Source organism: Brassica oleracea, chromosome C9, assembly GCF_000695525.1.
Source record: "Brassica oleracea var. oleracea cultivar TO1000 chromosome C9, BOL, whole genome shotgun sequence".
Classification (NCBI taxonomy): Eukaryota; Viridiplantae; Streptophyta; class Magnoliopsida; order Brassicales; family Brassicaceae; genus Brassica; species Brassica oleracea.
In genome coordinates, this window is record NC_027756.1 from 3,766,204 (window position 1) to 3,779,758 (window position 13,555).

Sequence of the window (13,555 nt, forward strand, 5' to 3'; positions counted from 1 at the left end):
ATGATTTGTATAAAATTCCATTTGCTTATTCATAAATCCATATATATATATATATATATATATATATATATATGTATAAATGTTTCTCCTCATAGATGGGTCGTAGGTAATGTTATTAATATATATCCATTGAACATATATATAAACATATATATTAATATATATGTTTATTTCTTCCCTTAATTAAAAAAAATCCGAACTGTTTCCAAAAATAATGTTATTAATATATCTTATACGTAAAGAAGAGTAAAATCAGGAGTTATTGTTTCTTAACAAATTTGTTTGTATTGATTCTGTTTATATTTTTTTTTCAAATATATGATTATTATTGAATTAATTACAATTACAAATTTAAGATCAGTGGTATTCAGTTGTAAATATTTAAAAAAAATAGGATTATTTTTAATGTGTACTTCAGTTTTAATAGATTTGATACGTAGAAACGCATATTTTGATCTACATCATATGCAAGTTTGATCTAAATGTAGTAGTACATATAATTTTGACATTGAACTAAGAGTCTAAGACGTCTCTATAGAATGTAGATCCGTCAACAAACATCTTATACAATATTATGTAATTGCTAAGCGCTTCGGAAAAAAAAAATTTGTTGGGGAAACAAGACGTGCCACCTCGTCTTGCTGTTCTTCTTTTTGTTTTGTGTTTGATATCCTCTCGTCCGGACAACTGGTTGGACAATTGTCACTCAATTTCACTAAATTTATGTCCTGCCATCTATGTTTGTTTTGTATAACAAAATGTCAAAGTTGATAGGAACATTCATGTGGGTGGGGCAAAACTTGGATAGGCACTTACATGTATCCTTCTAAGTCGTAAATTGATTTGGGTGAAATTTAATAGAACAAGGCTGAATAGCATATTGTATGTATTACTATAACGTTATTCATTTATTTAATCTTACCAAAATACTCTATATATTTAGCCCTTTATTTATAGCTTTCACTTTTCAATGTCACTTTGAAGTTGTAAGCAAATTTTGGAGTTTAATAACAGTTATTTCCCCCACGACATGTATCACATCATTAGTGTTAGTATGTTGATGTATTATTTACCAAATTCAGTTCTTTTACCGAAAGCATGAATGGACTTTCACCAACTGTTGATACGTATATATGGACTAACATTTTGTAAACAAAATTGCACAAACTAAAACACTCGGGCCAGATTTACATTAACAAATTTAGAAAGGTTATATAAAATAGCATGGACTCAGACGAGCTGAGCAGACACTACTGACGGGACCCTTCCACAATATGAGTCCCCACTTGTCACTTGCCTACTTGCAGATTTGCACTGTGATACTGCCACTATGTCTATGATGATCCTTCTTCCACGTGGGGTTTTTCTGAACCACAACAAAATATAAACTATCTTTTTTTTTTTGATCAAACATATAAACTATCAAATATCAATTATTCTTCTGAAACGATTACTTATCCTTCTTTCTAGTTCTTACCGTTAAACATTAGGTTTTGCTTCATATTGATCTTAACAAGATACTTGCATATATACACCAATCACCAATGAATCCAATCCATTCAAACATATGATTAGGTGCGTGTATTATGAGACAAACATTCAAACATACACGGTGTATAGTTGTTCACTCCAAAAGCATACAATTCACGAGACAAAAATTAAGATAATTTGACAGAAAGAATAATTAACATGGAACTGAAAGCTAAAGATGACTTTGATAATTTTGTTGTTGTTTTTGTTTTTGTGTATACGTGTAACATATACACTTAGATGATGCAGTTTCATTCATAGTCAATAACGGTCTAAAAGCTCTAGCAATTGAGTTAAAACTTTGTTCTTCCTTGAGTTCTCTTGCATCTTACTAGCTATAACAACGTTATAAGCTGATGGAGATTCCTTCTTACCTTTCACTACTTCCCTCTTCTTTCCATCGCCTGATTCTTCTTCTTCTTTAACCTTCTCCATTTCCTTATCTTTAACATTTACATTCTCCTCTTTGTTTACTTTTGGTTGCTTCTTCAACACCTTCAACTTCTTTCGAATTCATGCCAATATCAAGTTTCTCTGAAGTCTCATCTTCATCAATCTTCATTTTAACCTCTTCATTGAGTTCACCATTGTTCTCTTTTTCTTTCTTTTCTTCTATTTTCTTAGGGTTATCTTCATTGATCAATCTTTCTTCCTCTTCTTGTTCCTTTTCTTCATTTTTATTTTCTTTGGCGACAACAATGCCTTCCCCAACATCAGAACCAACCAATGTTGGTTCACCACTCATATTCCCTCCACGGCTTCACTGGATTCATCTCCATGCAAAGCCTCTACATGCACCTCTTTATTTTCCTTAACTCTGGATTCCTCTATATCATCAACAACTTGTACACCACTCTCAACCTTGAGAATCTCCTCTTCATCTTCTTGAGCAGACGATAAAGAAGCAGTATCCAAGGCAATCTCTTTCTCAGGTGTTTTCTTTGCTGTAAGATTTTCAGGAGCTTCCTTCTTGCTATTCAAAGAAGTGCTACTACTGCTCAACCCGCTTTTCTTTGGAGGCACCTGAGTCGATTTCACAGTAGTACCACATCTGCTTCCATGGAAAGACAAAGAGCATAGAGCTGTGACAGGCTTCTTTCTAGTTGTCTTCAAGACTAGTGTTGTTCTTTTTCAAGAACTTGACTAGGTCAGGTCTTGAACTGATTGTTGGTTTCAGATAGTTTGGTAAAGGCTTCTCCGGTTTCTGATCAGACCCATCTTCTAATGACACCGAGAGATCTTGTTCTAGTTATGTTTTGGTTGTCCGGCTTTAATGCCATAGCCTCCAGTAATATGGATCAAAGGAAAAGAAGATCAAAATGTTAAGAAAGGTAACGTGTATGCAAAGGAAACGAATCTCCTTAGAAAGAAACTAGGGTTTCTATAAAAATGAGATTCGATTACTTGTGTGTTTGTTAAACAGAGCTTAAATCTTGGCAATTCTTGGGTGGTAATGGTGGTGGAGGCGATCAATCTCCTAACAAATCTAAATCAACAATATAAAATACTTCCGGTCGTTTTGGAAAAGCCATTGGGCTTTGGACTGTTTCATTGTCAGTAAAATGATTGTCCACACATCATAAAGATGATTAAGCTAATAACATCAAATGATTATGACTTAATTATGAGTTAACTGCAATCGACTTCCGTGGAGCACATCGTTGAACTCCTCCAGCATCAATCTACATGCTATGCACTAACATGACGGGTCGTCTTTTCGATCTTTATGAGGTTAGGGCTAAATGACATACATCTCCGTATGACAAAATTCAAACCATGTTAACTCGTCTAAGAGCATCTCTAATGTAAAACTCTATTTTTCTTCTAAAATAAGTAAAATAGAATACGGAATACGGAGTAGTGAATAAACAAAAAATAGATTACTCCATTTATGGAGTGAAAAATAAAGTATGACTAAAACATTTTTTACCCTATACTCCATTTTATTCTATTTTGTAGTGAAAAATAGAGTGAGGTCGAAGATGCATTCGAGAGAATGAGGTCGAAGATGCATTCGAGAGAATGATACATTTTTAATTGCAAGGCAAAGCCTAAACTAGTTTCTCCGAGTGGCCTAAATTCTAGCTTAGCTATTTCTTATAGACTAAAGCATGTCTCGTATACAATACATCAGAAGCTTCCACAAATCCATGTCCCTCACCAATCAATGCTTCTGAAAATTTCCCCTTTTACAGTGTAGGAATACTTGTCATACACATGCACTCCTATATATCTAATAGGGGTTGTGTATGTGTCGATGATATTAAAGCTCAGGTCAGGTGAGCAGTGCTCCTCGAGACTGGGAAGTGTTTCTTAAAGCAATGTCCCCTTTTGACACGTTTCGGATTCCCGTAAGTTCGTGGAGAAGCTGACATTGCTTTGTTCACGTGAATCACTGTGGTCTACTGCTTACGTTTCTGTGAGATGTTTTTGACTCAGTGATGTGATCGAAAATCATATAGTTGGTTAAACCAATAGGGTATCATCATTTTCACTTATTACTACAATTTCTTCGTATAATATGTAGCTGCTCGTTAGTGTTCACTGAAAGACTGACACAACCAATTGCCTGCAAAAGCTTTTTACGCAATGTCTTTTCGACGCTCTAGCATGAAAGGCAAATAGATTAAAATAGATAAATGATAATAATGTAGCACTATACATATGTTTTCAACTTACTTGAACTTATTTTGTTAATATTGAAATGGAACCATATATCTGGAGACCAATTAAGAGAACTCAGTATTACTTTCGACCAACACAAAATTGAAGAGATGGAGAAACTCATATTTCTTTGCTAAGAATTAAGGAATCAAATTACATTAATGAAAACAAGTTCATCATGCCTCATGGGGTCCCCAAATATTCCATCATATGTATATATAGATATGTGATATATATATATATATACAGCCGATATGTTGTGGAGCGAGTATATGATGGTAATTTCCAGTATGATACAGCGGATATGTTATGGCACTAAAATCATATGATAATAATATCTATCTTTTATGATAGATATTTTCCTGGATGTTTACTATGTTTTAGAGATATATTGGCAACCCTAATTAGAAGTCTATCCAAAAATGTCATCGATTAGTCAATAAAACTAGAATAGGAAAGAGAAAAAAGTTCATCACGAAATTTGAGTTTTGGATTAAAATAGAAAACATTTGAGATGATGAGATCAACAAATCCAAAAAACATATCTTGCAGTAACAATGGTGTGACCGATACAACAGATCATCGTGGAACCGAATTATGCAAGGATGAAAACATTAAAATGAAACTTACCCATGTTATAATTAAGTTCTCCCTAAATCGACTCTTCTCTTCTTAATCTCAACTTTCATAAAACCACAATCACATACAGTTACACAACTCTCAACATCGACAACGGAAAGAAAACATGCACATGCAACTAAAGACAAAATCCAACAAATACTAAAATGTAAAAAACACACATACAAACAAACACACAACAAAAAGAACAAAAGATTTAATGGGAGTCTCGGACGTGGAAGTAATTAGGGTTCTTGACGACGATATCGTACATGTAAACGGAGTTGAATTTGGTGAAATCTCTAGGGAGAGAGATGAGATCAATGGATGAGGGTTTGTGGAACTGGAGGAGTTCTGTGTCGCCAAAGTACCTCTCCCACCCAAGACTCTGGAGGATCTGCTCGAGCATCGAATAAGATGAGACCACTTCTCCTGTGGGTAAATAGACCATGACCTTCCTTCGGCTGTATGTGTCGGCTCCTGACTGGTTAGGGTTCTCCACAAGCCTTATCACTCCGTTCTTGAACACCCACACGCCTGACATGATCTTCTTGATTGAGGGAGAGAGAGAGAGAGAGAGAGAGAGAGAGAGAGAGAGAGAGCATGCAATAGTTTAGTTTTTTTTTTTTAGAGAAGAGAGTTGTGTGTGGAACTGTTTTTATAGAGTCGTAAAAGGCTCTATCACATAAAGACAAAAGTATTATTTTGAACGTGACAAATAAAACTTTGAGCTAAAGAGATTTGTTGTTCAAAAAAAAAAAAAGCTAAGAGATTTAATAACTATTTTCTTTAAAAAAAAAATATCTTAGTTGTTGCTTATATATGCTTTTGTTTTCTGAATTTTCTCGTTTTTTTTATTATTTCCTGTTTTACAATATTTAAGTTGTAGTGATATAAAAAAACTTATGTGATTTTGAAAAGATAAATCTAATAACTTAAGTTGAGAGTTTTTTGTGAGTTCCAGAACTTTATTCTTCAAAATTTTCTTTTAAACTTGACTTCGATGTAAGTTTAGCGCTGGCATTACTTAGTAATTCCATCTGTATGAAACTTTTTGTTGGGTAAAAATCGGTCACGACGGAATTAATGTCTGAAAGTCCCCGGAAAATATTTTTCGCAATAAAAATTTTGTATAAGTTTTATTGAAAATGTTATACGACGAGTTCTTGATATATTTTATCGACAACAAGAAGCAAACATTGTTGGGGTCAAAAACGGTTATTTCGAAATAAACGTCCAAAAATTGTGTTTGTGTACGAAAGCTTTATCGACACACTCTCGACAAAAGTTCCTGAGCAAAAGACTCGAGAGAAATGGATCATGGAACCAAACACGCAGTCCAACTCGTTTGTTCGAACCTTTTGAGGTGCCGATGAAGACCATACCATTGTTTGATTGAGCCCATATTTTGACACAAGATACATATTTGAGTTAGATTTCCAGTGACACCGGTCTGAGGTCAATCAGCATCTTGTAGCATAAGTTATGCCTGTTTTATTGAAGGGTGGACAGAGCACACCGTCCAGCTCGGCGGATGGCCGAGCTGAATCGACAACACGACCAGCTTGGCCACACGACCAGCTGAACCAGTCCAGCTCGGCAGATGGCCGAGCTGGATCGACCACGCGACCAGCTCGGCCATCCGCCGAGCTGGATCGAACACGCGACCAGCTCGGCCATCCACCGAGCTGGACCAGTCCAGTCCTCGCATCTCCTTCATTCGGGATTAGAACGAACCTGCTCTTGTTTCATATCGATCGGAGTCACCGTTGAAACTTTACGATTTAAAAAATGCAAGAACTCGTTCTCTCGAATAACATTCGGATTGATCGTATAAAACATCAACGGTTAGTTGAACACCTCGAATTGCCTCCGCTATACGAGGAATTTGAATGTTCTTCGGAATCGACATCGTTTCGAAAGCGCTCTTTTTATAAAATCGTAAAAAACGCCTAAGTCGGAAAAAAACCCGAAAGGACCCAGAACGCGGCTAAGAGCCCAATTACGATTTTATACCAAATCAAACCCAATTGTTATGACGGTTTATCTTTTGTTATGCAGGAGAAGATAAATGTCAAGTTCAGAGGATAAATGTCAATTTCGGAGGATAAACACAAATATCGAAGGAAAATAGAATATTTCCGCGAAACGATAAACTCGACCAAGAGCAGAAAGGGAAAGAGCAAACTGCCTCTAGGAGGAGTATATAATGACGTCAAGGTTGAAGAGGCAAGGGGACAATTATTTTTACTCTTAGAACTCTCTGCACTTAGAAACTTTTAGGCATTATTCTCGACATGTTCTGTTTCTATGACTGGCACTCGATACGAACTCGCCCAAGCAGTTCGATCTCTTGTTCTATTCTTTCAATCGAACTACGTTCGGCTTGATCCTCAAAAGGGATACGTAGGCAGCCTTTCATAAGGTTCAGTCCGAAATCAATCAAAAAAATTTTCTTATATTTTTTCGTCTTCTGTTATCGAGCTGCGACTCAACTAGGTTTAAGGTTTTAGGTTGCTAAAACTAAGTAATTCGCTGATAGCCCTTGCGGCCGAAGCTTTTATAATCTCTTGTGATGATCGTAACGCTCTTACATGGATTCAAAATAAGATCTATCTTTTTCTATGAGTTCGTTTTGTTATCTTTTCGTATTTTCCGCATTTGTTTGGTTACTTGTCGTTGGCTCTCGCAGAGAATCCGAGACCTTAGGGAAAGTTAGGGTTTTTTGACTTTCGACGATATGAATTTTGGCTCTCACAATTGATTATAACTAGCAAATTGGCAATGATTTTTATAGTGATCAAAGAAATGCTTGAAGGTTGATGAAATAAATTTGTTCCTAAATAATTTTAATTAATCAATTTCAAATAACTTTTTTAATTTATGGGCCTATGGAGCAACGCCAGAGTTTATCTTACACTACTCTATAAATCTTTCGTTTTCCATCCAAAATTTTAATATGTCAACAAAAACTTGAATTCAATCTTTTGTTTAAATATCACAATAGAACAAATGAACAATTCGTTGTTTAAATGACTTATAACTTATTGTTCCATACTTCCATAATATCATGTCACTATACATTCAATTGTTTATATCTTAAATCCGACGGTTAAGGTTACTTAAATTAGCATCCTTTCTGATTCTACCAATTATAAGCACACTTTTTGTGATTAAACTTTGTCACTCACCCACCTTTTAAGCGACAAATCAGTAATAAAATAAACCTTGGACAATAGCCCTGATGGTGGAACCACATAGTGACGAATCTATTAAGAGAATCACGCATACAATAGTGGTTGGCGAATCTCTCTAAAAAATGATCTCTTAAGTTTATACTTAAAAAGATTATTCGGCATTGGGAAATCATAGAAACATTCACTTCCCTAACACATAAAAATAATTCTATCGAGCCAATCGATGATTGTATTAGTGCACATAATAGACACACAAACCTTAGGCGTCATTGGTCGAATGCATTTTTAACTTATACTCAATTAATCTTCTTCGATGCGTTGAGTTTTAGTAACATTTTTTTTAAATTCTTACAATATTATTTTGGTAAATTAAAAGTCTATAACCATAAGATATTAATGGAACTAAAACTACTTGAAAATGTATACATGCGGGAACATATAAAGGAGCGAGTTCCAAAAAAAAAAAAACATATAAAGGAGCGCATCTATCTATGTAATATAGATATTCCATGCATGTAAATTGGTAGATTACTATATGTCGAGTAAAGGCATACAACTAATAATTAACAACTATGAACTTGTCGTTTCATGAATCCTTTGGACACTAGTCTAGCAAACATCCATATATAATTAGGTCATCCAGTTATATATAAAAAAAATTAGGCCATGCATAAATTTGGGCATGCCATCCTAAAGATTCCAGTGGAAGAATATTATTTTACTATTTCTTATTTGTACTAAATTTTGTTTTCATTTACCTTTATTCTTATTTTTTTTTAAATAGATCATAGATCAATGAATATATATGATAGTCGTTTTTCAAAAGAAATTGCATAAGCGCTTTAATTTTGAATATTTGTCAAAAAGTACTGTACCTTTCACAACTAATTAATACTTATTTCTAGGATTTTTTTTCTTGAAATTTACTGTGATTTTGAAACTAAAAAACTATAATTTTTAATTCTAAATAGAATAATACTGTTAATATAAAATTTATACTGAGATTAGGTACTCTAAAATTAGAGGATGTTTAGATCCAAATAACTAATATCTAAGTATAGCAAAAATAATTAAAAGAGATATTATAAAATTATCAAAGCAATATACTAATTTTAAATATTATAAAGGTTCATATAAAAAAAATTCAAATGGATTTTCATAAACACTTTAGAGAATATTTGTTACATATATTTAAAATATATTTTTAATTTTGTAAATTATTTTACTGATCCGGAGGAAATTTGATTTTATATCAAATCTCGGATATTTGGGCTGACTTTTCATCGTATTTATTTTCTCCCATAGGCCTAAAACAACGAAACCCATCATCATCCATCAATTCTCTGCTTCACAAAACGACACAACTCCACCGGATTCAGACAAAAGGCCAAACATCCACCACGTCACACTTCACAAAATCAACACCACGTGTCACTTCCACAAGTAGTCGAGGAAAAAAAAAAAAAAGAAGTAGATGACGCTACAGTTAACAAACCAACCCGCGAATGTCGGCTTTGTCCCTCTCGTCTCCTCTCACACACCCATTTCGCAGATTCAACCTTCACCATCTTTCAAACAAACCCGTTTCCTCTCTGTTCTTCTGCTCTGCCGCGAAAATGAACGTCCATATACACCGTGTTCCAGGTCTCGGCGAAGAAGAGATGGACTCAGTCACCGGAAAAACGTTTGAGAGATACGCATTGCCTTCTTCTTCATCATCATCAAAGAGAAGCTGCAAAGGAACCACGATCTTAGAGTTCTAGATAACGACGCATTGTACAAAGCTTGGTCTTCCTCTGATACCCTTTTGCCTGTTTACTGTCTTGATCCTCGTCTCTTTCACACTACTCACTTCTTCTCCTTCCCTAAAACAGGAGGTAATATTCCAAAATATCGTTTTGTTTGATCTGACAATTTTTTTTTTAATACATGGTGCTTTGGGCCGAACCCCAAAATCCCCAAAGCCCGAAACCAATAATATTAGTTTCGTCCCAGCAGTCACTCCAACCCAAGATCATGGAAGGGACATAGTTACCATTTTTTTGCTCTAAAAAACAGATTTCCCTTTTTTTAATACATGGTGCTTTGGGCCGAAGCCCAAAATCCCTAAAGCCCGAAATTTCGTCCCAGCAGTCACTCCAACCAGAAGTATCTAAATGAAGTTTTTGCATTTACATTGTGTTGTGTTGTAATGTTTTAGCTTTGAGAGGTGCGTTTCTTATGGAATGTTTGGCTGATTTGAGAAAGAACCTGATGAGAAGAGGATTGAATCTTCTTATCCGGAGTGGTAAACCAGAAGACATTCTTCCTTCTCTTGCCAAAGACTTTGGAGCTCATACAGTTAAGTCTTGTTATGTGCTTGTGCTGAAACTTTCAGATGTTTCTTGAAGATGTTAACTTTTGATTTTATGTTTTTCAGGTGTTTGCTCATGAAGAAACGTGCAGCGAGGAGCTACATGTTGAGAGACTTGTGGATAAGGCTTTGAAACGGGTTGGGAATGGCACTAAGCTTGAGCTTATTTGGGGAAGCACAATGTACCACAAAGATGATCTTCCTTTTGATGTTCTTGATTTGCCTGATATCTACACTCAGTTTCGTAAGGTGTGATTCTGCTTTTGTTTATGTCTTTCTTGATCTTCAAGGACGCATATAGGATTATAACACATAGATGTTTGTGTCTGGTTGAAATTTTTGCTTGCAGTCAGTGGAAGCGAACTGTAGGATCAGAAGCTCCACTCGCATTCCAGTTTCGATAGGGCCAACACCTTGTGTTGATAACTGGGGAGATGTTCCAACTCTTGGTCAACTTGGACTTGAGCCACAAGAGGTGAATTTGCCTGAGAAGATCTTTAGGTAAGAATTGGATTCTTTATTGTTCAAGTCTTTATATGTATGTTGATACAGGTGACCAGAGGAATGAGATTTGTGGGTGGTGAAAGCGCAGGACTAGGCAGAGTTTTTGAGTACTTTTGGAAGAAGGCAAAGATCAAACCCTGAGCTCTTCTTGCTTCTACTATGACGCTGCTTGTGTGTGTAGTCTGTACATAAATGTTGTATGTTTGTTTTTTTACTTGCAGGATCTTTTGAAAGTGTACAAAGAGACGAGGAACGGCATGTTAGGACCCGATTACTCGACTAAATTCTCTCCATGGCTTGCTTTGGATGTATCTCTCCTCGGTTTATCTATGAAGAGGTCAGATCATTCAAACTTTTATCCAGGGCCGAATATGAGATTTAGGGGTTCAAAAACATTTTATGTTAATCTTAATTAGAAAATCGATAATTTGGGGACATGTGATCTATGTATAATAGCTTTTTAAAAATTTGGGTGCTAAAATCGAATGTTTCACCCGGATGTGCCAGTGTTTCAAGACTTATGTTGTAGTTGAAAATATTTTCAGGTTCAAAGATATGAAAGAGAAAGAATAGCAAACAACTCAACATACTGGTAATGTCTTTATTAGTTGAGTTTCAAATCTTCTGTTGCATTAACTTCACTTAACAGATGATTTGTTACATGTGTTCCAGGGTGTTGTTTGAATTACTATGGAGGGATTACTTTAGGTTTCTTTCAATCAAATGCGGCAACTCCTTATTCCATCTAGGTAACCTGCCAAGCACGCAAACTGGTCTGAATTGAAGCTTAGCTCTAACTTGGCTCATTTTTTTGGTAGGTGGTCCAAGAGATGTGCAAGGGGAATGGAGTCAAGATAAGAGGCTGTTTGAGTCTTGGAGAGATGGCAAGACCGGGTGAGTATTCTGATATTATGATTTGATATAATGCTTTTAGGCTCTAAAAGTATTAAACTTTAGTGAATGCTCATGGATGGGTTTAGGTATCCTCTTATAGATGCAAACATGAAGGAGTTATCCACTACAGGTTTCATGTCAAACCGAGGCAGACAGGTATATGATTAGTTTCCTTTTGTTCAACTTAGCTTTGTTTCTTTTCATGGATTAATTGATTGTTCATTTTATTCGCTGTCTAGATTGTTTGTTCGTTTCTTGTGAGGGACATGGGCTTGGACTGGCGCATGGGTGCTGAATGGTTTGAGACATGTCTATTGGACTATGATCCTTGTTCTAATTATGGAAACTGGACCTATGGAGCAGGTACTAACTACTCATGCCATTTGAGGACACAGTTTGTTTTATAAAAGTTCACATTTAGATGATGTAAGATTTGGTTTTGCCCAATGAAGGAGTTGGTAATGATCCAAGAGAAGACCGGTACTTCAGCATCCCCAAGCAAGTAAGTAACTACTAACATCCAGATAATAATAATCTTGTCCTATCAAACAGGACTAGTCCCAAGATTTTGGAATTTATAAATAGTAGGGGTTTTATAATTTTTTTTTTTTTACAAATTTAAAAGTGTCTATGTAAATTATTTCAATTTTTTGCCAATGTTTCACTTGGTTATGCTCAAGACCGCCCATGCCATGCCAACAAGTGATGTGAAGAAGAGACTGAAACTGTGTGTTTGGTTCAGGCACAGAACTATGATCCAGAAGGAGAATACGTTGCGTTCTGGGTGCAGCAGCTGCGTCGGCTTCCAAAAGAGAAAAGGCATTGGCCAGGGAGATTGATATATATGGACACAGTTGTGCCATTGAAGCATGGTCATGGTGGTGGTAATGCTCAAGCGTCTCGTGTGTCAAAGTCTCGTGGTGGTTTCAGAGATAATCACAGTGGGAGACGTTGAAGACAATAGTCTCCTTAGAGAAACTATTCTTCACAATAATTTGTATTATTATTAAGTATTTTGTTTTCGAGTATTTTGTTTTGTTTCATTCCGTAAAACAAATATTGTTTTAGTATAGATATGCTGACCTATTATTATAAAGTATAAATATGTCAATATGAATTGTGATTCAGTTTGATTCAATCATTTATCACTTTGACGTGAGTTGCTTTAGCTAATTTCATTATATAATTAACTTCAAATAATTGGCTTTGACCTGCACAGTAGCATCTTCTTGTTTTATTTTGATCGTAATGGTTGTGTGCTATAATTTACCAAGGATAATGAATTTTAACTAAAAGTATTTTATAATTGTATCATAGAATCATACGATCTATCGTATGAAGTGTTATTGTCTGGTTTAATTCATGCACGCTAAATATTTGTTGGTTTGAGAGACCATTGGTTTAGAGAATTATTAGACTTTTTTGTTAGTTACAAAATTATGGTTGATAGCCGTGAGAAATCATTAGCTTGGAAATTTATTTTATCATGGCCATGTTAACTAGTTTTTTACTGCACTCATACTTTAATATAATTAGCATGACATGATTAAACCAATTAAATTAATGTGCTATACTACCGTATTATTGTTCCAGCTATCTATTTAATCTATACTATATAAAAATTGAGGTTATAATCCATCGAAGGTGTCCACGTAGGATTTAAAACTTTCAGTCATGTTTTGACACATCATCAACTTAAATTCTTATTTCTAAAAATATTAATATTTCCAAAAAAAAAAAGAAAAACGAATTTAATATAACTTAAACTAACAAAATAAATTTAATTTATGACAAC

The 13,555-nt window shown here is 35.0% G+C and overlaps 3 protein-coding genes across 3 annotated transcripts; 2 read left to right on the forward strand and 1 right to left on the reverse strand.

Moving 5' to 3' along the window:
- Positions 1–4,830: 4,830 nt before the first annotated feature.
- Positions 4,831–5,418, reverse strand: LOC106317271 (flowering-promoting factor 1-like). Its single transcript, XM_013755114.1, has one exon. It carries the CDS (start codon positions 5,354–5,356, stop codon positions 5,030–5,032), a length of 327 nt encoding a protein of 108 aa, XP_013610568.1. The 5' UTR covers positions 5,357–5,418; the 3' UTR covers positions 4,831–5,029.
- A 4,286-nt stretch (positions 5,419–9,704) lies between these two features.
- Positions 9,705–11,882, forward strand: LOC106316243 (cryptochrome DASH, chloroplastic/mitochondrial-like). Its single transcript, XM_013754116.1, has 10 exons — positions 9,705–9,886; positions 10,210–10,349; positions 10,429–10,611; positions 10,712–10,837; positions 10,915–10,989; positions 11,088–11,203; positions 11,412–11,458; positions 11,539–11,615; positions 11,685–11,760; positions 11,847–11,882. The coding sequence occupies exons 2-7, from the start codon at positions 10,230–10,232 to the stop codon at positions 11,437–11,439; spliced, it is 648 nt and encodes a 215-aa protein (XP_013609570.1). The 5' UTR covers positions 9,705–9,886; positions 10,210–10,229; the 3' UTR covers positions 11,440–11,458; positions 11,539–11,615; positions 11,685–11,760; positions 11,847–11,882.
- Positions 11,516–12,715, forward strand: LOC106314134 (cryptochrome DASH, chloroplastic/mitochondrial-like). Its single transcript, XM_013752069.1, has 6 exons — positions 11,516–11,615; positions 11,685–11,760; positions 11,847–11,916; positions 12,000–12,123; positions 12,213–12,262; positions 12,503–12,715. The coding sequence occupies exons 1-6, from the start codon at positions 11,516–11,518 to the stop codon at positions 12,713–12,715; spliced, it is 633 nt and encodes a 210-aa protein (XP_013607523.1).
- Positions 12,716–13,555: the final 840 nt, after the last annotated feature.